This window comes from Colletotrichum truncatum, assembly GCF_014235925.2.
Source record: "Colletotrichum truncatum strain CMES1059 chromosome Unknown Contig_0007, whole genome shotgun sequence".
Classification (NCBI taxonomy): Eukaryota; Fungi; Ascomycota; class Sordariomycetes; order Glomerellales; family Glomerellaceae; genus Colletotrichum; species Colletotrichum truncatum.
Window position 1 is genome coordinate 1,589,722 of NW_027222404.1, and position 23,870 is coordinate 1,613,591.

General features: G+C 49.6%; 4 protein-coding genes across 4 annotated transcripts; 2 read left to right on the forward strand and 2 right to left on the reverse strand.

Moving 5' to 3' along the window:
• Nucleotides 1–4,359: 4,359 nt before the first annotated feature.
• Nucleotides 4,360–4,953, reverse strand: CTRU02_210865 (cAMP-independent regulatory protein pac2; the record flags this gene model as incomplete). The annotated part of the gene is made up of 1 exon (XM_070205529.1): nt 4,360–4,953. One exon carries the CDS (start codon nt 4,951–4,953, stop codon nt 4,360–4,362), a length of 594 nt encoding a protein of 197 aa, XP_070060772.1.
• Nucleotides 4,954–6,264: 1,311 nt separating this feature from the next.
• Nucleotides 6,265–6,768, forward strand: CTRU02_210866 (uncharacterized protein; the record flags this gene model as incomplete). The annotated part of the gene is made up of 5 exons (XM_036721893.2): nt 6,265–6,375; nt 6,432–6,449; nt 6,516–6,641; nt 6,700–6,711; nt 6,763–6,768. The coding sequence occupies 5 exons, from the start codon at nt 6,265–6,267 to the stop codon at nt 6,766–6,768; spliced, it is 273 nt and encodes a 90-aa protein (XP_036586265.2).
• Nucleotides 6,769–7,885: 1,117 nt separating this feature from the next.
• On the reverse strand, nt 7,886–9,187 carry CTRU02_210867 (amidohydrolase; the record flags this gene model as incomplete). The annotated part of the gene is made up of 1 exon (XM_036721892.1): nt 7,886–9,187. The coding sequence occupies one exon, from the start codon at nt 9,185–9,187 to the stop codon at nt 7,886–7,888; it is 1,302 nt and encodes a 433-aa protein (XP_036586264.1).
• Nucleotides 9,188–18,570: 9,383 nt separating this feature from the next.
• Nucleotides 18,571–23,116, forward strand: CTRU02_210868 (bmr1-like protein; the record flags this gene model as incomplete). The annotated part of the gene is made up of 2 exons (XM_036721890.1): nt 18,571–23,031; nt 23,087–23,116. The coding sequence occupies 2 exons, from the start codon at nt 18,571–18,573 to the stop codon at nt 23,114–23,116; spliced, it is 4,491 nt and encodes a 1,496-aa protein (XP_036586262.1).
• Between the last annotated feature and the right edge of the window lie 754 nt (nt 23,117–23,870).

The following is a 23,870-nucleotide window of genomic DNA, read 5'->3' on the forward strand; positions in this document are numbered from 1 at the left end:
ATGTCTGTCTCCACGTGGACAAAGAGGCCCGTGTTCAACTAAAGTACCTGTCCCCAGGGCTGTAATTCGGCTATCCGGCAAGAAAGATTACCAATTCTCAGATCCACACTTTTTCTAAAAATCCATCTATGAACCGTTGTACGAAGGTTTATCAACAGTATACCAGATGTGGCCTAACCTTAAACCTTTGCCGCTGCTAGACATGCTACCGCCGGCATGGGTGCTCCTACACTTGAGACCAGCGGATACGGCACGATGGCTCAAGAGGAACAAGTCGTATTTAATTGACTCAGGGACTGAAAAACAGCTTTGGCCGGCTTAAGGTGCAAGCTCGAATGTCACAACCGTATGAGGTGTACCAATACAGCATGGCATCGTCTCGGCTTTGCCCTGAGCCAAGATACCTGGTGGGAAAGCCTAGTGCCGAGCAATAGATAACTGCGGTTGTTAACGGTCAGCCCCAGCTGAGTACTTTCTCGAAAGGAATGATTCTTCGGGCCGTCACTAAAGATGAGCCGTGTGGGTAAATAACTTAGATGCAAAGAATAACTTTTAAGACAGCTACTTCACTCTTTACTTAAATGGTGTTAATTGCGTACACTAGACTTGTATTAGGGTGGCATTAATCCCTGTGGCAGTTCAAGCGTCTGTCCGCCCCTACTTGGTGTACTGTTAAGAAATCAAGGCTATGAAAGTTAGCGGCTGAAGCACGGGTACCCCGCCGGTACCCCGTCGGCACCCCACCGTACCGGGTGCCCGCTCATTCAAACCTTAACAACCTGGAAATACAACCAATTGGGAAGCTAAAAAATACTATTACTAGTCAGGCTAACAGAAAACCAAAGACCCTGTTGGATGGCCTTGGGCCATGTATGGCATAATACGTTGCAACGTACGGGGGTGATGAAAGATATTCTTTTGTAAATTTCGTGATGATTCTTCTAGGTTCTATCTCAGGGGTGAAAGGATAGCTGTTCCTATCGTCAGTGGACAGTTATGAGACGCCCAGAGGACATCCCTTGCATGAGATAACCCAGCCTCATGGCCTAGTCTAGAGCAGTTGAAAGTGATGGGCCTAAAAGCCCTGATCGGCTTTACCCCTGATCGGCTTTACCCCTTATTTGGCGAAAATGGCGTCTAGTGACGGTTGATGGGATGGTCTCTTTCATATGTATTTCATTTAAATAAGCTTAAATAAACATTACATCCATAGTAGAAGTATTAGTGTTAACCAAAAACACGAATCAAAATATTAGTCTTGGTAGTAATTATGGTAAAAATATCAGGATTAACGACATATTATTATGTATCCCCGCTGTGAGGAGAAACTAGGCAAGAGAAAATGAGCTGATGTGTTGTAACATATAGCAATCAATGGAATAGCGAGAATTTACACACTACACATCTTTGCCGTATTAAAGATGGTACCTTTACTGCACCTTGTTAAAGCAAAATCAACGGTTGTAATTCTTTTCGGACGATGTCGTGTTCAAGTTTTGTACTGTTATGAGTACGTCAGGACAAATGAAGTATGGCACAGAGAAAATTCCCGCTGCAGCATTAACCCCGGCTGCACTATATAGTTACACTGCGTATTGACCAATTGCACTAGCAGTAACAGGTAGGAAGTGTGTTAGAATCGACTCCACAGATTTGACTAGGAACATGTGTAGACATCATAATTCAACCAGAGCAAGTTATAAGGCGAATACAGCTATAATGTGACAGAAAGAAAAGGCCTACTAGCCCCTCAATACCATTCGGAAGAAAGCCAAGATCAGAGAACAATACCCAGAAGTGCCGTCCGACTTTAGTGCATACGACAGTTTGTGCTTCGGCAGGTTCGGCAAATCCGGCATATAGGACCAGGTCTACCTATGATCATCCAGTCCGGAAGGATGGAAAGAGTCATGTTAGTGCTTGGACAAAACCTTCAGGCTTGACTCGTACTTTTGGATACAACAATAACCCACAGAAATGCATGTATTATCAAAATGAAGCTGGAAGTCTAGCAGACCATTCTTACGTATGGATATAAATACTGCTGAAGTTCTCCCAGTGATTAAAGCATACTTTAGAGTGTTAAAAATTGCATTCAAAAATACATCATTCGCTCACGCATCTGTTCGCTCGGAAAGCTATCAATGTAAGAAGAATAGACCCTAGACATCGATCTGTATTCTAACATAACCGTATAGTTGAGACTCAAGACACCAGGAGAAGTCCAAGGCCTTCGTTTCTGTAATCAAAATATGAAAACAACTCTCTTCATCACGACGCTGATACTGGCGATACCTGTCTCAGTATGGGCTAAGTCGTGTCTTGTGAACGTGGGAACTGGTGGCGTTGGGATTAACATTGGTGTCTCTGAAGGCAGTTTCCAAGGATGCTCGTTTACAAGTGATTGTTCGGAGAATGCTTGTAAAATCACTAACGAGAAGCCAGGAAACTGCGTCTCGTCATGTACCCTAGTACCTTTCTAGAAGTCGAAGGATAGTATATAAAGGCAAGACGGGTTTCGTATGCTCTTAGGGGAGAATAAGATTGAAGTAGCATTCGGATACAAGATCAATAACGCCTAGCCAACAGCATTCTGTGAGTCTAGGTAATGAATTTTTCACAGATGCGACAAATCCAGCGAGTCGTTGGATGCTGCAGACTAATAGCTTAGTAGAAAGCTGTTCTGCCGTCTACGTCTCAAGGAAAGCTTTCGTAAACTGACAACACACCAAACAAGTCGCAAAAGCACTGTAAGAGGTATACAAGACAAGAAAGTAAGCGCCGAGGTGACAAAAACACCCCACTACCACAATCACCGCACAACCTCAGTGACTCAGGTTGATGGTTTTCATACATGGCTAAACCCTAGCTCGCAAGGTCACTATTAGAGGGAAGGCCGATAATAATTATATGATATAGACTAGTAGAGTTGGTTCATTCCTTTTCTCGTTTTGGCTACTTCGATTGAGTGCATCGGTCTAAACGCTTGTCAAAATCCTCTGGACTTGGTTACTAAGGTGGACACGACACTTCGCGCAGTCTTATGAGGAATATATATAAACCTGGGTATAAAAACATTTTCCTGCTGTTACAAGCAGGTCAGGGCAAAGAACCGGAACCCAAAACAAAAGCTTCGAGTGCGACACTGCTACGCTATTACCCCTGTACTGTATTAAAATCGTTGTTGGCAGCAGGGAACTTCGTAGGTGACGGAGGGCGCACTAATATGGAGGCATGGGGCCGGCCACAAGAAGCTGCCTGACAATTAGCAGCGAAGCGTAGATAACACGCTCATTATTAGATTATCAATTTAACAGCGAACTCTTAAGCTTTTTCAACCGTCTCTGTTGTTTAGGTCTTTGAATACCGGAAGATATCAAATGACTTTATTTCTTTTGTTCCAGGGCCTGTGGCTGTGAACTGACAATTCGCCTCCTACACGTGCTACTCAGAAGATGAGTGGTTTGTGTGCACTGGGCGCGTTGTGATTCGTCGGCAACCATGGGCCCAACACCTGTTTTATTAAATGCACTCCTTAGGTGTGTGTTGAATTTGAAGAGGTTCATTAAAAAATACTTTTGGCAAGTATCATTTGGGGGTTCCCAACTTAGCCGTAACAATACATACTCTCGACTGCTCGTATCCTAATGAGCTTGGCTTTTCGATGGTTCATTTTCAGATAATTTAACCTAGTTGATCTTTAGTATACAAGATTACATGGTTTTAGCTATGCGGATTATGAAAAGCTTTGGCCTTTCAGTGACTTGCTTTAAATATGACGTGTTATAACAAAAATCTATTACTAAACCTTCCATGTTCTCGGCTACTCGGATCTTAATCTTTAGTTTCTAGCAACGTTCTCTAATTTGAAACTATTGTAACTGAACTTTACTTCTAATGATGACGCAGGTTCGGCTAGTCCGATTTAGGAATCTTTATCCTTCAGCAACATACACAAACACACACACACACACACACACACAATTATTTCTGATGGCTAACCAGATCAGCCAAAGAAAACAGGCCTTCTCCGATTTAGTTGAATTCTCATAGGCAAAAGGGATTGGAGGGTCCACCCTAATAAACGAGCAATTATTGCCCTTTCTGCAAGGTAGCTAAGTACAGTGCAAATCACAGCTTCGCATTCTTCTGAACACAGAATTTGCGATCCAGTAGTTGGAGTACTTTGGCGTCGTACGTCCTGCACATACAGCGTTGGTTCGGCGGTGGCAAACTAGCAAGGGCGTCAGCTGCACGCGGAGAGCTAATTTTGCTATTATCAACGTTGAGGTAGGCAGTGCTGGCTTTCGAGGCTAAGAGAGGAGGGCACGGAAATGCCGACAAGCTGGTCTTGTTCGTCTAAAGCGCGGGCGCGCTACCTTGTTCCGCATAGGGGCTTCTCAGCGGCGACTCAAACAGGTTCCCAATTGAGAGGAGTGTTTGCGGGGGGCCGGAAATGGCACTGAATCCCGGCAAGAGCCCCAGTAAGTTGCCTTGACCAATTTCTGGGTCAATTAGGACCATCTGGACCCGGCGAAAGGAGTTGCAAGGGGATTCGAAGGCACGAGTAGTTTGGACCTGGGCGAGGCGAGACGACTGGTGCCAGGCAGCACAGGTAGTCAGTGGCCTATGAGTGGTTAGTTGCGGTGAAGGATCTCTGCCAATAGCAACTAGATGGTAAGCAGGTGGCACTTGCGCGTAGTTTAAGGTTTGAGCAGGTGGGGAACATGTCCGGGGAGGCTTCACATAGTGCCGAGTATCGTTGCTCGGCTGCTGGATCTCTGATGATCCGGGGTGCGATATAGGGTAGTAGGAGATGAGTTGTAAGTGCTGGCCAGTAGAGCTGGTGATACTGAAAGTCTGCTTCATGAGACTGTCTGCTTTGTATGAGTATCTCTTCTTTGACCTCTTTATGATACTGTACTCATTGCTACAACAGTTAGATTTAGGCATCGTACCAGCACCGCCTCAGCCACTGCCGTGCTTGCCCTCCATCACAAGGTAGGAAATGAATATTCCTGAGACTCTGCTGACGCTCCAAAGCATGCCATATCTCCACCTCCTCATGTCTGCTTCTCATACCTCTCACACAAAGAATTAGCCTGACGTAATAGACAGAAGTTTCATTTCCGATAACCTGCGCTGCACGAGAGGAAGGATAGCGAGTCTACAAGCCTCAAGGAGCTTCACTGCGTCTGCGGGTGTCTGCACAAAGCCGTGATATGTTTCCATTGTCATCGAGTGTAGATAAACAAGCAAATGAACAAACTCTCAAGAAATTTAGAAAGCTTCGACGTCGGTAAAGTGATGCCAGCAAGAAACTTGTTTGGGATGGTTGGATGGCCGGTAAGCAACCCTCCTCAGTCTTCCGCGACGGCCCCAGCGGAGTGACTAGAGAGACTTGGGAATTGGAATCTAATGTCTTCGAGACAAGGGAAGAGAGGCCCTTGGCGAATTCAACTAGGCTGTAAATACCGGGTATTTCACTGGCATAGGGAAGGCTTAAACTGAGAGTTTGCTTTGATTTGATGCCTTAGGAAAAGATTGATGGGTTACCATCCATCCCGCCAAGGGCTTGTTCAGTCAGAATAAGATGGGAAGCCTCGCTGGGTTGAACAGAGGCCCCAGAAAATTGTGCGTTTTGAAGACATTACGCTCTTACCAGAATAGGGGAATAACTGGCGTTTGCAGCATCCAATATCAAGGCAAGTAAACCCCAAACAGCGAATCAAACCAGCTCTTGACTACACATTACAAATCACTAAGGTATGATGATAAAATTCATTGGTCATTAGTCATGAGTTATCTCAGCCCGGCGAAACGGACATTCAAAAAACTCCGGTCTATGTGCCTTTATCCCACAATCAATTGAGTGGAAAAATACGACCAGCTCTCCACTAGTTAAATTTTCCCATCCCCGCAGCTTACAGTCGAACCCTAGTACAATTATTCAGGCTAGGCGCTAGGGGTGCCGATCAGTCCGTAACCAATGGATCGTGATACTCGATAAATACCGTAAATCCTATACTATATCAATGTATCTGTTGATGTTCCCACGTCAAACCACATGTGTAGAGACATGAGTAATGCCAATCGTACCCTTCCAAAGTCGTCGGATAGCCCGCGTCAATGTATATCGCAGGATGATCTACGTACAGTGATACCTCTCGGTGTACCGAGAATTGTTATAAATACCGATTGCCCACGCCGTACCAACGAGATGGGATGAATTCATATCTCTAACAGCCGAACTAGACAGGAATCATGAGACTACTTTCCCCTTCTTTCTTCCTTATTACAGCGTTTACCGCTGTCAACGGGCAATACTTTTGCAACGGCGGTACAAATGCAGATCCTTCAATTCGCTGTGCTCAGGTAAGTTGTTCAGCAAACTGTTTGTGACGATCCAGACTTCTCACTCTGAACAATAGGGGCAATATGTGTATTGTGTAAGATTCTTTTTTAGCATGTACCTGCTGATAGTGTAGTGAATGGAGTCGCTTACCTGCCCATAGTGCGATGCAATCCTCAACACACAGTCTGACCCAACACGCAAGCAAGGCTTTCCGACGTTCCGCCAGTGCGGAAAGACTGGCGCAAGTTGTACAGTGAAGAATAACGCTGGCAATGGCCTTTTCGGGGTAAGTATCCATTTGTCATGCTCTTTGGTTTCTGATTCCATGCTAACTGTTTGCCTAGTTTGCCGCTTGTGTAGGTTTCGAAACAACGTCTTCTAGGGCCCTACTGATAAATCATTGATAGTGTTAATTCCATTTGGCATTGAACCTCCATTTAAGTGGCCGGCTTGCTGGAACACGAATCTATCAACGAAACCTGCGAGATCTAACAAGTCGTATTCGGCCTCGAAGTGGCTCCTGTCAAGTCATCAGACCCTAAGTTTAGCCAACTAAACTTGCTGCACGATGGGGACAATTTAAACAGTCAAAAGATGATTTATTCAGAAGTAAATAGCCGTCAATGATGAGTTTATGGGTGAATAGAAGTATTTTGTCTTTTTTTTGACACGTAAGAGCGTCATTGGCCCGAGTTGAGATATTAGCGAACAGGCGCGACGACAAAATGAAATTCAGAGTATCATAGAGATAAGAACTATTCGACAAAGCACTTTTGCTTGGTTCTCCTAAGTATAATGGATAAGAAGTTACCTTGGTAAACACGCTCATGCCATTTATTACGCACGATACGCATCTGTTCATGCTCGTATTGCCTTCAGACGGTGGTGGTGGAGCTTGGTACAAGTTGCACTGTGAATAGGAAGGCTCGTTGCTCTATATTTTCTCATCATGTTTCCCAGTTCATTCAAAAGCGGTTGCACAATTATGGACTTGGGTGCTGACGTATTTCAGCACTGTTTGAGTTCTTTTTATCTTCCTTGCCTCGCTGAAGCTCTTTCGTCACTGGTCTCAACATGGGTTTCTTGCTCTTATCTTTAGCTCTTACACTGCTTTCGAGCTTGTGGTATCTCCAAGCCCAATGTCCACTGCCATCTTCTCGCACACCGAACACAGATTTAGGCGTAGTCATTCTTCTTGTAGACAATGAGAAACTCGGAACTTCGGTAAGTTGACTTTGTATCCTGCAACTCGCATAAAGTGCCTCAGCTTGCTAGCAGCGACACACGATTTAGGGAATACACGAACTCTGATTTATTCAGTTTAGTCCTGCATAAACATGTGCTTCAGCTCGCGCCCAACACATTGATTTCCAGGCGGCACCGAAGCTTTTCCTAACGGACGGTTTTGCTCCAAGTACTCAATCACATCATCAGTCGAAGGCTTATGATTTGAAGTAGATGTGGGTGCTAATTCTAATATTTTGTTGACTCCAGGCTCACACACCCTTGACAGACCATTTATCTGTGATCTCAAAACTCCCAGGCAGGCCAGTCCCGTGGAGCGCTCGATGAATGCATTTTCTGCGGCCAGAACTCCTGACCACCGATGAAGACAGCTTCGATACTTTCCACTCCAGATGAGAAAACGATGGGAGAGACTATATCTCCCAAAGAACTACAGGATGGAGGGTCCAGAAGAATAATATCCGCCTGCTTTCCAACAGCCAAGCTGCCAACTTGATCTGCAACCCCTAAAACCTCTGCGGCACCTAGCGTATGCATATAGAATACGTCGTACGCCTTTAGAACCGTTGGATCCGTATACTTTCCACGCACAGCATATATGCCTGCTCTCATGTTCTCGAATGGGTCGCTGCGGTCGCTACTCGCTTCACCATCAACGCCTAAACCAATTGGAAGATTGTATTTCTGATAGGCAGGAATGTCGGCAATGCCAGAACCCAGGCGACCATTTGACATAGGGTTCCAGGTCATTTTGAGCCCTCTTTTGGCGGCTTCCTCCAAAATTGATGGAGTTGGGTGTAGGAAATGGCCTAGAATGAGCTTTGAGTCAAGGGCACCGGCGTCCCGCAGCCATTCCCATCGAGATCGTTCCATGTTAACGTCCGCCGGCTTAGGGCTTTCCAGATAATGAATTTGGCCGCCTATTTCTAGTTTACGCATGATTTCGGCTTCCATGCGGGTATTAACGTCTGTGTCATAATTGATTCCGTGATGTGCAATCATGGTACCCAAGTATTGGCCGTGATGCTTGAAAGTAGATGCCCAGTCGATGAATCGTCGCGCTCGCGCCGTAGCTAACTCTGGAGTCCAATTCTCCTTTATAGCCCCGATGTTGAAGCCGTGTATAAACCGAATCCCAGAGTCAAGGGCTCCTTCGAACTGAGCGCGGTCCGCTCGTCCGTCTCGAAAGCGAGCGGAGAAGGTGAAGTTAAATGCTGTGGTAATGCCTTTCCGGATATGAGACTTGGCCCCATGCATGGTGAGATCATAATAATCCGACGCGGATAGATCCCGAGCTTGAGAGTAGAGTCCCTCGCCCCATTCGCTCACTGCGCTGTTAGGAGCATGGCCAGCATATTTGCTTTGCCACAAGTGACTGTGTCCCGAAACGAAACCCGGAAGTAGCCACTTTCCTGTCGCATCAATGACTCTTTCGGCAGTATATAGCTCGTCGCGTCTGTCTACGCCGATATACGCAATAGTACCGTCGTGTGATACCAACACATCTGCGTTGCGAAGCTGCGGTTCCGGTATCAACGAAAGAACCTGACCGCCCTTGAATGCCACCAGATGTTTTTTCTGAGCCATCGAGTTAAGAATTCTTAACAATGACCCCTTTCTTTTCTCACCTAATCGTTCTGATTTCTTTTTGTCCTAGCAGTGTAGGTATGAAGAATGGCGCTCTTGTAACACCCTGGAGTTCGACGGTTTGGGGGAGTCTTAGGCCTTTTGACTGTGCAGTGAGCTAGTTGTCTGTAATGCCAAGTCTGATGCAAGTCTCAGCTTTTGTATGAGGAAATCTGCCTGTCGTCGGTCAGGGCTGCTTCGATTCGATTGGTGCTATTTTTTTTAGTAATCTTGACAGGGTAAGGCTTTGTTGGTTTTAGCTTTTTTTAAACACCTCTTAATCTCAGTCTGTTGGATACGCGTATGCATGCACACACTTGCATGCGCTACTGGTAAGTGGGTTCTCAGTCGCAAATCAGGGACAACGGTCCCAAGGTAGCCGAACCACTCAATCCCCTTTGCTGTGTAAAACTCGCCTCGTACTTGTCCGCAACAAAAAGTCGAAACGAGCCCTTTCTAGCTCGACTGAACTTTGTTCAGTTTGTTTAATCTAGTCAACTCCACCTTTAGTGTTGCAGTAGCCGGAGCTTCGGGTTGAAGTGGCTACGTCGCCGGCACACTTGCTGGCTGTCCATGTGACTGACAGGCAACCAGACCGACAGGTGTAAGCTCCGCGATCACTTTAGCCAACACTTCTACTACGACTTCTTCTTAGAAATCAGATACAAGAATAGAAGCCAATTTTTCTTCGGACGGATACCCCTGTGAGCAGAACTCATTTTTGTAGTTTAACAAAGGAACATGCATCTGCACCAGTTGTGATCTCATGGTCCTCTTCCGACCTACTTTCGTCATCTTACAGGCGAGCAATGATAGAGTCACTGTTTCGGACGTGAGATCGAACGTATTTAAACAAAATCGGAAGCATCACGGAGTTCATACCCGACGTAGGGATGTCAACGCAGAAGGATCAAAGTACGCCGCATTTGCCTGATGTCACTCACTGCAACAAGACTAGCACAAAAGGCAGGATGGTGAATAAAGACCACCATGTCAAAACTTCACCAAATCTTCAAAATATTGCGCCTTTTGCATCAGCCCATTACACTTGACGGGATTGAGCCTTGTGGCAAATCTCCCGAAGCTTGGGCGAGATATGCAACTGGACCTGAATGTTATGCGTCCGGAGACATAGGACACCTAATCGACCCTTACCAGCTGCTCGCCACCGTAAGACAATTCGTGAGAGCTATGTAACACACTAACGTTCCTCAGTTTACATACTCAGGGTTTCGTGATGCATGGAATCTTTGCTGCAACCGCATTGCATCGAATCCGCTTTTGTCCTGATCGGCATTATCACTCTATCGCTCTCGACAAGCCGGAGGAGGAAGCGGCACTGTGTGCATAAAGGTCTTCTACGTAACGGCAGAGTTAAAAACACTTCAGCGCTCCCTAGCTTCTCCATCTTGAAATTTTCCTACGCGGTTCCATCGTGGAGTACAATGTGTTACATGCTTCTTCTGAACAACCACAGTGCCATGGCGGATTGGCTCGTCATATTCCGAGGAATGCGGCGCATAGTTGACGCGGCTAGAGTAATGCCGAGGAACTAGCCTGCAATATAAAGCTGTTGACAATGGAAAACCTCTCACGTTTCTTGCTACTCACTCAGTCTGGTTATTTAAGTAGTCAAAGTTGTAAATCTTGATACAACAACAACACTATACTTACTATACGAATTTATGGATGATATACCCATCGTCAGAGGTATTACTAGCACTGGAGTGCTGTCCCGGGTTCACCGAGTTGCGAGCTTCAGCAAAAGGCTAGGGGGAAGGTATCAGGCAGACCAGGTCATATTTTCAAAAACCTAGAACAGCCGATACGTTCTAGTCGTGGAGGTAGATGGCTAGAAGTCGAATGTGTTAAATTACAACAAAGTTGCTACAGACTTATGGTCCAAGACGTGACGAGGCCAAACTACAGATAGGGGTATCTGTTCGCATCAAGATCGCTTACTCTATGTTTCACCACAGACCCTCCGCATATAAGTCAGTAGGGGCATCCTGTACGGGTATCTGTGCATGAGAGGAACGCTAGTCTTCGTTCAAATTCAGTTTTAGCCCAGCAGTGGGTATTTCCCGATATACCTGCCCAACCCAGGCGTTCTGGTGACAATATGAACACGCTCTGCAGCACAGCGGCGTGCAGCCTTTGGATTCATTCATTAGGCTCACTGTGAATGGCCGCCTTTTGTGGGCTAACATGGCGTAGCTGCTGTTCTCAACGTGTCTTGCAACAACTTGCCAAGGACTATTGATGAAACAATACGTAAGAAGCACACGCATCTACTTTTGTGTCTGATTTTCAATATGATTTCGGTCTCTCTGCAATCTAAGATGGCCTCGTTACAAAAACCTAGGCGGCATTGCGAGGGGACGAGACAATGGTGATGACAATTCAAAGATTTCTCTACTGGACACGTTATCACAGCCTATTGGTGCAACGACATAGGATCAATATATATCATCAAATACAATACTGACAAAGAAACAGACGAAAAAGAACAAAGTGGGACGGCAGTTCGTAGAAGTGAAACAGTGTAACGAAGCCATCATTTCCTTCTGCGCATCAAACTGCCCACTAGAAACAGCAAATGATGAGCCACTGACGACTTTTGAACACTTCCCAAGGCCATGGCAACCAGCACTCAATCGACTCGAGTCTCCTGGCCCATAAATCATCATCATCAACGACCTTAGTATTACGTCCACGAAAGCCGACGCTACACTGCTTCACTTGTCCAGATCGCTTGCATCACCATTCACAAGATGCGGCTGTCGTCCCATGGCCACACGCTTGTGGGGAAACGAAGTAACAGATGCACTAGCATACAATTATTATAAAGAGTACGAATGGTATAGAGGCGAAGATGCTATATAAAGATCAAGCGAGAGATGAGTCCTTAAAGATACAGACCGTTGACTACTGTTTGATGTGTCACGAGGCACATCGTGTATGAAGCCAACGCTCTCTACATGAGTTAAGGGTAAATTGTAGTTAAAATCATCAGACGAGACCAACTGTCGTTTCTAAATGCCAGTAGTATCACTTTTAAATAAGTCTTTAAAGAAAAACAAAATGAAATATAACTGTGGAATCTCAATACACAATATTAACTGTAAGGTAGAGGCAGAACCACACATGCGGAACCGAGCTAGTTTATCCCAAGATACAAAACCTCGCCAGTGGGATGTATCAGGTTATACAGAACATATTAGAGAGAACCCATGACTTTCTCATGTTTAGGACATGGTTGGTCGCGGGTCTCACATGGCTGGACAAAGTCCCCTGCGAATAGGAGGTCTCAACAACGTTTACTCGCCATTTGGTTCGCAATGCCACGGCGGTGCTACGTAGTCTCGGGTTTCTGTATGCAACATGTCCCACTGAAAAATCACTCTTGTAATGAATGACAAGAAAGTATGCCTATTCTACGTCCATGTTTGTCATCCTAAGCACTGCAGCACTACAATGCGCAGCATCAGACTTAGACATGCATATACTCTCAACACTTCATCGCATTCCGATTGAAGCCTCATACAAGCCAGTCCTGGGACAACATGGAAAACGTCGGCCTTTCAGTGCTTCAACGAAGACAAAGCCGTCGTCAATCCCGGGACAAGATAGATATGCAAAGTGCAGTCACAAACGCCGACATCTAACCCCCACCGGGCCGGAGCGGAGCGGGGCTCTCATCTCGACCCGGCGCCGACGAGCAATTGCAAGATCACTCTTCAACAAACAAAAAGTTAGATCAGAAAGTATGCAGCGACGGTGCCCTAAACAAACATCAATAGCACATTTTCACAAAAATGCAAGAACACATGCAATACCCAATCCAAACCAACACATTGTGACGGCTTCGGCATCTCGCGCGATGCCCAGAAACAATGTAATACGCAAGCGAAGCCACCACGCGTGTAAGATAGAGTTGCGCAGGTCGCAAATGTCAGCAGCATGCAGTGATCGCCAGGTTGTCGCTGCCAACCTAAACTCTCACCCAGGTTAAAGCGTGTGCTTGACGTCCACCCCGCGCGCAGGCGTCTACCTGACACACTCAAAACTCAGGACAGCTCCAGCCACTCAAAGATGCCAGCCGGGAACATCGCCCGTCACACCTGAAATACATTCCCGGCAACGTTTGCAACGGCGGGTGAGCCAGGAACCCGAAAGTCCGGCTCGAAGCACTTTCTGCCGGGCTTTGTTTCGTATATTACGCAGTATACCTGCTCGCAAACGGCCTCGGGAAGGTAAGAGTGTGTGTCTAATGTTTGTGACTTGGCGCGAGGTATGGTGTACCACAAGCAACTGTCAAATCTAGCTAGTGTCACGCGACAATGCTTGATCATGATGATCTGGGCCTGCGCACTCATGCTGGGGAGAAGTTTATTGATACTGACTTTTCTGCGGAGACATTGCCATATAATTATTAAGCACACTACAATTGTGCGGAGTTACGATTTAGAACGGCGGAAATGGTCCTCAAAGACCATCACATAGTCAAAGTTTCCGCTCGATGAGCAGCAAGGTTTTAGATAAGAGGGTCGACGGTTCAGATCGACCGGGCCCCGCTTGGTATCCCTCCTTCAGAGAGACCGATTCGGCTCCGACCGATGATGTGGTGTTTAACCGAGAAATCGCCGTGGGGGTTAGCTGGCCCGTGTCCCAGGAGAATCCCAACAGAGTGCGGCTGCTTCGAGCCGAGGCCGATCTAGAACTAGCAATGCAGCGAATGAGTCGCAGGCGGAAAAAAAGTCTATCTGCTACGTAAAAAGGATGCGACTCAACTGCTGACTGCAGGCCGAAAAATAGCCGGACTTTCTGAGGTGGCTCGTGGCAACCACAATTGAAGTTCGAACGAAGAGTGCTTCTTTTAGGACAAGTCTGAAGTTTGAGAGGGGTTTGCCACGCCATGCCACTCGGATATTGTCTATTGCGGACGAATTGACGTCGTTTGCTCGGGGTGGATGAGAGGGGTGCCGGGGTAAGTCATGTAGGCAGAACATGCATCAACCTGGTAGTCAAGAGCGTGCTGTATGGTGTGCGTGCTGCAAGGCGCACCAGGTGCTGGGTTGCTGTCGGGCGAAAGCGAGTGAGTGACCAAAAATGGCTTTCGCGTCCTCGTTTCGTGTCGCGGCATTTGGGAGCCGCGGCGATCTCGCTGATGTGGACGGCAGGCAAGCAAGGCCATGTGCCATGTGCTGGCCATAATGCGTACGATGCGTCGCGCCGTTCTTCGGCTCGCGGCTTAGCTGCGCTGAGACGGACGGACTTTTTGTAAGTGTTGTGCGTGTGCAGCAGCATGGGAATTTAGCGGGAGCTTGGCAAATTGACCACGACACAATGTCTTAGGGGGTCTAAGGCTTGTGGACAACGTCATCGAGGGAATGACGGGAGTGATGAGTGAACACCAGTGGGGCAGTTGAGAATTTGGGATTTTAGGATTTTTAGGATTAGGAATCGTCACCGAGTCGTTCGGCCGATGGACGGTAAGGCGAGGACGGAAGCTTGGGGTGGGCAAGGCGGGCAGACGGCCATGCAACGAGGGGTGACTTGCGCGGCGGGAGGGCGAGCGGGAAGCGTGGCCGTGGCGCCCTAAAGAAAGTGACCAGGGAAAAGTCTCCGATCAAGGCCAGTCGTGGCACAGCGCCAGTGCATGCTGCGCGCGTGGCCCTGGCCTCACACAACGGCAATGGAGCAAGCATATCCGTCATGTTGATCTCGAGTCTGGATTTTCGCGGTTCCCAGTGAGTCATGTCGGCAACGGGCTTGGCAGTGGTAAAAAAGTCCAGGGTTCCTCCGGGATGCTTGATAAGCCAAGTTGGATTGGCGAAAACGACGTGGGAAAAGCAAGCAGCAAACAAAGGCTGAGTTTAGGAATTTCGGAGTACTGGTCCGGTGCTGACCCAATGACCAAGGGACAAAGACCACCGAAGCGGCGGACGAAGGAGTAGGAATCTTAGGCCAGGGGCGCGCGGGGCCCGGTATCCACAGCGACATCTTCAATTTTTTCCCTCCCTTGTTTCTTTCTGCTGATGGCGGCCATCGAGGAGACAAGGGGATGGTGAGGCTTAGGTAAGGAAGTGAGAGACGGTCAATGAATCCACATTGGGGGTATGGCGCAGGCGAATCCGTAATCCGCAGTTAATCTTTGCACATGAAAAAGGCCCCTGCTTATTAGCCGTGGATATATTACCCGAAAAGGGGAAGAACTCTATACCCATTTTCTTATCAGATTTGCGAACCAGATGCGGCACGGCAATAGGTGCGTGTCTGTGCCAGAGGGGGGTTGAAAATATGCTTCTTTTTTAGTTGGTAGACGTCGGGGATGGATCGAAAGGCTGTGGTGAGTGGCGGTGGACGGCTCCATCAAACTGGGCATACCGTCGGAGTAATGCCGAACACTTGAAAAAAATAATAAAATACAGAGCAAAAAAAAAAGTACGAGGAACGCGAAACAGTCGAAAGTCGAAAGATGGTTGGAGTGCCACAACCAGGATGTTGATAGTAAAAGATTGGTACGGAGTATCCGTACAAAGAGAGGATGGAACTTCGTCTGCGGGTGGCTTGCAGGTTTGTTTGATGGACAGGAGCCCCTCCAAACCTGGACAGCTCGGGCCTCTCTTCGGCTCGGGCATCCGCTGACTCAGCGGGACTTTTCCTAAATGGGAAGCCCCAATTGGTCAAACCCCACATTGTGCCGGATGACTCAAGCCAGAGCATAGGGACCCACCAGCCTGACATGTAGGGAGATGAAGGGATTTGATTGGCAGATGTGGTGACATGCTCTCCAACTACGGTCCTTCCAGAATGAACGAAAACAACTACACGGACTACAGGCAAGGGTAAGAGCGAGAGGCGCACACACCCCAACAAGGCAGGGACAATAATAGCAAGGGGAAGGAATTTCCGAAGGGGAAAGAGCAAGAGCCAATTCGAAACCATCAACTTTGGAAGCTGGGAAACCACGACCAAGGACCACTTACTACTCGTAGATAGCAGACTTTGGGGCAACAACAATCTGATACACCTGCCGTAGTATGGATAATGCTGTTCGTGCACACTGAGGTGTCATTTTAGGCCCTACACTAGTTCCTCAAACGGCGCCATTCTTTATCCGAAGAAGAGCCTGCAAGTGGATGACAAACTATCAACCCGGTGGGCAATAACATGGGAATTGCACCCTTGTTCCGTCTCCCTGTTTCTCCACATTTTCTTTCGCCGCCAATCTTCCCATTTTCTTTCTTTTTTCTTTTCTTCTTTTTTTTACGCCAGCTGCAGACAACACAAACGTGCAGCAGCCCTTTTGCCATATCAGTGGGGCAACTACTGCACCCAGCGGTGATTCGAGTTTTAGTGTTTGCGTCTCTCTCTCGGAGTTAGAGACTTTTTGTGCGTTCTTCCGCCCGTCACCATCACCATCCACCATCCATCCTATTCCACTGGACTGGTCAACCTGGCTCTCGGTTGTTGAGTTTCCTTAGCACCAGCTTACTATGGATACTCTCGCAGATACTCATATGGCGGCTTACATAGTATGGTACGCGTGTTCCTATAAGTGATATCAACACTTATCGTATTCCACCCCGGTCATACCTCTCAGATCTGTCCTGGTTTGGCAGGTAAGCCATGTTTCGCATTTTGCGTCATATGTACCTGAAGAACCCAGGAGATACCGATTAGATACAAGTTATCGACTCTGATAAGTTGTCAATGCTCTTGATCTTACCTTTGACTATCTGAGAGGTCCATGCGAAAAATAAAGAAAAAGAAACCAAAAAAACAGGTCACGTAAAAAGTATCAATGATGCACTTTGTTTCTCGATGTCGCTTTACAAAACAACTCACACGGACAACCAACTCCCGGATCGCTCTTTTCATCCCATCTCATGTCACTGTTGACCGCCTCTTTCATTCAAGATCGGATCAGCCAGTCACCTGCCCCCCGTCCGGTGGTGACTGTCCCCCCCGAACTCTCCCGCCTTATTTCCTATACAGGCTTCCCGATCGCATAGTGCTGCCGCCCTCTGACTCCCGGCCGTCTGTATCATCATTAATGGATGATGGCTCATCATGGCTCAGTATGGGGAGTACGTATTAAGTATCCATCCGTACATGGCATGACCCTGCGGCCCTCCGCCAAGGAAGAGAAGGATGATCCACACAGCCGTAACCCCACCACGTCTACACCTTGTTAGTGCTAACAACTGGGCCCTGGGTCTCCCCGATATTTTATTACTAGTGGACCTTCTCCGTCGCCCTCCACCTTGTCAGATGCAGATGCAGTCGCATCTTGGGAGCAAGTGACCAGGGATACCGACGTGCTAAGCAACTTGGAGATACGGTACCTACATATCATACCCGGCACACACCCAGAACCATGTAGCAGTCACCAACCCTGAGTAGCAAACCTCCCTTCACATTCACGTCTGGTCCACGTACTACTAGTCACTCACTGTGGTACCTACTTACATAGGACTCTCACATTCTGTCTGCTGTCCGCCAGCTCGAGTCCCCTAGACTACCACTACCTGAACCAGCTGCCGGGTCTCCACCCGACGGGCTTAAGATGTCCTACTTCCGGGCCCCGACTCCGGTTTAAAATTGTCATTAACCCTTGATTGGTAATATTTTTTTCGTTTGGACGCACCCCCCGTATAATATAGACGATCCAACGGAGACTAGACCCATCTCTGCCTTGCTTGCCTGCCTAGAAGTTGCTGTGCTACCTTATTTTGATATTTTTTTTTTTATTTCTATTTTTTTTATTCCACCTTTTTTTTTCTTGGTACTGGTCTCTAGTCCTACACTAATAAGCTTCTTCCTCCGGACTTCTTCCATCTTTCTCCTCACACACCTCTCTCCCTTATGGTGTTTTGGGTGGTCGGCCGCTGCATATTTGTTTCCCATCTCATTCCCTCGGCCGATTTGCCGCTTGTTTGATCCGACACACCTCGAAAGGAGGAGTCACACCCCTTTCACCCAATACTAGTACTTATTATTATACACATCCATCCTTTCATCCCTATTCCAACTTGGAGCTTTTCCCTCTCTCCTCAACTTCCTCTCGTTTGCCATCCCCCGCCAAAGGTACATCGACTCGAGTAAGGTACCTCCTCCACTACGGCACCACTCCTATAACGGCACGGGCCAGCAAACCGCCACATTCCGGTCGTCTGGGATCGCCCTCAACCATCTCGACTTCACATCTTTTGAGTTCTTACCTGCGTCGACTTTCGACCTCCATTTCCCCCCTTACATACATCCGACGACAATTTGTCTCTTAGTAAGCCAACAAACTAAAATCGCCATCACCAACTCTTAGCCCTACGGTCCCAATGGCGGACCGGGACTTTGAGAAGCAACAGGAGGCTGTTGCTGGTGGCAGCCCCGTTGTTAATGAAAAGAACACCACCGCCACCGACACCGTCCCCGCCCCGCGATCTTCATCTTCAACTTCTACCGCCGCGGATGCTGAGCAGGAAAGAGAAAATGCCCGCGCCAACAACCCCGAAGGCTTCTCCGCCATTCACACCGGTGTCTCAATTCACAATGCCGAGCACGAATTCGCTGAGCTGCAGCGCGAGCTGTCTGGAGTGTCGCGCGCAAGCAGAGTGAACAGTCGCAGCAGCCGCAGAAAGTCCGAGGACGTCGAAAAGGCTGTCGCAAACGTCAACTCGGCATCGCCGTCTTCGGACACTGACGGCGAGCAGTTCGACCTCGAGGCCGTCCTCCGTGGTGGCGTCGAGGCCGAGCGCCAGGCCGGTATTAGACCCAAGCACATCGGTGCTTACTGGGACGGCCTCACCGTCACTGGAATCGGCGGCACTACCAACTACGTTCAGACTTTCCCCGACGCCTTCATCAACTTTGTCGACTATGTCACTCCCGTCATGAACCTGCTGGGTCTGAACAAGAAGGGTGTTGAGGCGACCCTCCTGGACCACTTCAAGGGTGTGTGCAAGCCCGGTGAGATGGTTCTGGTTCTGGGTAAGCCCGGCTCCGGCTGCACCACTTTCCTCAAGACCATCGCCAACCAGCGCGCCGGCTTCACCAGCGTCACCGGTGAGGTTCTGTACGGCAACTTTACCGCAGAGGAGTTCCAGCAGTACCGTGGTGAGGCTGTGTACAACCAGGAGGACGACATCCACCACTCCACCCTCACCGTGGAGCAGACTCTGGGTTTCGCCCTCGACACCAAGGTCCCTGCCAAGCGCCCTGCTGGCATGTCCAAGAAGGATTTCAAGGAGCAGGTCATCAGCACTCTCCTGAAAATGTTCAACATCGAGCACACCCGCCACACCGTCGTCGGTGACGCCTTCGTGCGCGGTGTGTCCGGTGGTGAGAGAAAGCGTGTGTCGATCGCAGAAATGATGATCACCAACGCCTGCGTCCTCTCTTGGGATAACAGTACCCGTGGTCTCGACGCCAGTACCGCACTCGACTTCGTCAAGTCGCTTCGCGTCCAGACGAACCTGTACCAGACCACCACCTTTGTCTCCCTGTACCAGGCCTCGGAGAACATCTACAACCTCTTTGACAAGGTCATGGTCATCGACGCCGGAAAGCAGGTCTACTTCGGCCCCGCTAAGGAGGCCCGCGCCTACTTCGAGGGTCTCGGTTTCGCTCCCCGCCCCAGACAGACGACCCCCGACTACGTCACCGGTTGTACCGATGAGTTCGAGCGTGAGTACGCCCCCGGCCGCTCCATCGAGAACGCCCCTCACAGCCCCGAGACCCTCGCCGAGGCCTTCAAGACCTCCAAGCTGCAGAAGCAGCTGGACAGCGAGATGGAGGAGTACAAGGCCCGTCTCGCCCAGGAAACCGAGAAGCACGAGGATTTCCAGGTCGCCGTCCGCGAGGCCAAGCGCGGCTCTTCCAAGCGCTCCGTCTACGCCGTCGGCTTCCACCTGCAGGTCTGGGCGCTGATGAAGCGTCAGTTCGTCCTCAAGCTGCAGGACCGTCTCGCCCTGTTCCTCTCCTGGCTCCGCTCCATCGTCATCGCCATCGTCCTCGGTACTCTGTTCTTCCGCCTCGGTTCCACTTCCGCCAGCGCCTTCAGCAAGGGTGGTCTCATGTTCATCTCGCTCCTATTCAACGCCTTCCAAGCCTTCTCCGAGCTCGCTGGTACGATGACCGGTCGTGCAATTGTGAATAAGCACAAAGCGTACGCCTTCCATCGACCGTCAGCACTTTGGATAGCGCAGATTATCGTCGATCAGGCCTTTGCCGCAACTCAGATTCTGGTGTTCTCGATCATTGTGTACTTCATGTCCGGTCTCGTCCGTGAGGCTGGCGCGTTTTTCACGTTCTACCTGATGATTCTGTCCGGAAACATTGCCATGACTCTGTTCTTCCGTATCATTGGTTGCGTCAGTCCCGACTTCGATTATGCCATCAAGTTTGCCGTCGTCCTCATCACCTTCTTCGTCGTCACCTCCGGTTATCTCATCCAGTACCAGTCCGAGCACAAGTGGCTCCGCTGGATCTACTGGATCAACGCCCTTGGTCTCGCCTTTAGCGCCATGATGGAGAACGAGTTCAGCCGTCTCAAACTGACATGTTCGGGCACGTCTTTGATCCCGTCAGGTCCCGGCTACGGCGACATCAACCACCAGGTCTGCACCCTTGCCGGCTCCGTCCCGGGTACCACCCTCGTCGACGGTTCCGACTACATCGCTGCCGGTTTCTCCTACAACAAGGGCGATCTCTGGCGCAACTGGGGTATCATCGTCGCTCTCATCGTCTTCTTCCTCTTCCTGAACGTCACCCTCGGTGAGCTGATGAACTTTGCCGGCGGCGGTAGCTCGGCCAAGGTCTACCAGAAGCCCAACGCGGAGCGCAAGAAGCTTAACGAGGCACTCATGGAGAAGAAGGCCGCCAAGCGCCGCGGCGACAAGACCGACCAGGGCTCCGACCTCAAGATCAACTCCGTCAGCGTGCTTACCTGGGAGAACCTCAACTACGATGTCCCCGTCCCCGGCGGTACTCGCCGTCTCTTGAACAACGTCTTTGGTTACGTCAAGCCCGGCCAGCTCACCGCTCTCATGGGTGCCTCCGGCGCCGGTAAGACCACCCTCCTCGACGTCCTGGCCTCCCGCAAGAACATTGGTGTCATCCACGGTGACGTCCTCGTCGACGGTCTCAAGCCCGGTAAGCAGTTCCAGCGCAGTACCTCGTACGCCGAGCAGCTCGATCTCCACGACCCGACCCAGACCGTCCGTGAGGCCCTCCGCTTCTCCGCCCTCCTCCGCCAGCCCTACGAGACTCCCGAAGCCGAGCGTTTCAGCTACGTTGAGGAAATCATCGCGCTGCTTGAGATGGAGCACATTGCAGACTGCATCATCGGCACTCCCGAATTTGGTCTTACCGTCGAACAGCGCAAGCGTGTCACCATTGGTGTCGAGCTCGCCGCCAAACCCGAACTCCTCCTCTTCCTCGACGAGCCCACCTCCGGTCTCGACAGCCAGAGCGCCTTCAACATTGTGCGTTTCCTTAAGAAGCTCGCCGCCGCTGGCCAGGCCATTCTCTGCACGATCCACCAGCCGAACGCCGCCCTCTTTGAGAACTTTGACCGTCTTCTGCTGCTCCAGCGCGGCGGCCGCACCGTCTACTTTGGCGACATTGGCCAGGACGCCGTCGTCCTCCGCGACTACCTCAAGCGCCACGGCGCCATCCCCAAGCCCACCGACAACGTCGCCGAGTACATGCTCGAGGCCATCGGCGCCGGTTCCACCCCGCGCGTGGGCAACCGCGACTGGGCCGACATCTGGGACGACTCGTCGGAGCTCGCCAACGTCAAGGACACCATCTCCCGACTTAAAGAGGAGCGCCTCGCCGCGGGCCGCACCGTCAACCACGACCTCGAGAAGGAGTACGCCTCGCCGCAGATGCACCAGCTCAAGGTCGTCGTCTCGCGCATGAACCTCTCCTTCTGGCGCAGCCCCAACTACCTCTTCACCCGCCTCTTCAACCACGTCATCGTCGCCCTCATCACCGGCCTCACCTACCTCAACCTCGACGACAGCCGCAGCTCGCTGCAGTACAAGGTCTTCGTCATGTTCCAGGTCACCGTCCTGCCGGCCCTCATCATCAGCCAGGTCGAGGTCATGTACCACATCAAGCGCGCCCTCTTCTTCCGCGAGTCCAGCTCAAAGATGTACAACCCGCTGACCTTCGCCGCCGCCATCACCATCGCCGAGCTGCCCTACTCCATCCTGTGCTCCGTCGCCTTCTTCCTGCCGCTGTACTTCATGCCGGGCTTCCAGGCCGACCCTTCGCGGGCTGGATACCAGTTCTTCATGATCCTTGTGACCGAGCTCTTCTCCGTCTCCCTCGGCCAGGCCCTCGCCTCCCTCACGCCGAGCCCCTTCATCTCCTCCCAGTTCGACCCCTTCATCATGATCACCTTCTCCCTCTTCTGCGGCGTCACCATCCCCGCCCCGCAGATGCCCGCCTTCTGGCGCGCCTGGCTCTACCAGCTCGACCCCTTCACCCGCCTCATCGGCGGCATGGTCGTCACCGCCCTGCACGACCTCAAGGTCAAGTGCACCTCGGCCGAGTTCAACCCCTTCAAGGCCCCCGACGGCCAGACCTGCGGCGAGTACATGCAGCCCTTCTTCGACAACGGCGGCCCCGGTTACCTCGCCAACAACAACACGCAGGACTGCCAGTACTGCGCTTACAAGGTCGGCGACGAGTTTTACACGCCCCTCGGTCTGGAATTTGACAATCGCTGGAGGGATCTGGGTATCTTCATCGCGTTCGTCGGAAGTAACTTGATTATTCTGTTCGCGGCTGTAAGTCTACATACCCCACTATTGCTTGATGAATCATATACTAATTCTTCAACAGAGCAAGTTCCTCAACTTCAACAGAAGATAATCGCCCTTTTGTTATTTTCATGTTTTCCGCCGAGCATAGCTTCGCGCATCTGATTTTGGCATTTTCACCATACATCCACCGGAGTTAGGGATTCACTCTCAGACACCCACACACCCACACACCCACACACACAAAAGTCGTTTTATGGTTGTTGTTTTTTTGAGCAAAGAGATAGAGATGCCTTCATTGTGCACGCACATACCTTTTTTTTTACACGCATACGCATACGCATTTTTCATGGTTGACATGCATGTATGACGTTTACATCCCCCTCCCAACAAACAGAGTACTTGTTTACTCTTTAGCATAGACTTTACGTAATATAATAGAAACGGCCGAGATTATGAAAAGTTGTCTTTGGGTTTGTGCATGTGATGGGTTTGCGTGATTGTGAAGGCGTGATGTTGACGTTGAGTGTAGGTTGTGGTATCTGGACAGGGAGGCAAGGTGCCTGAGGAGGCTAACGCAGTAAGGAACACAAGGTCAGGTGTTGTAGTGGCTCAAGAGAAGGATGATCGTATATATGCTATACCTAGTTCTCACTTTACAATTGAAAAACTTTTGAGTCAACTCAAGGGGTAATAAGTAAATGGTCTCTAATCCAAGAGTTTGACAAGAATAATGCAATCACACCTCATACATAGGGAAGCCGCTAAAATTGGCTAATCTTGCAACCAGCAAGACTGGGCATCGTGTAACGTCTCTGCCTTCTTCAAACTTGCCTGTATATGACAACCCCAAAATGATACATTGA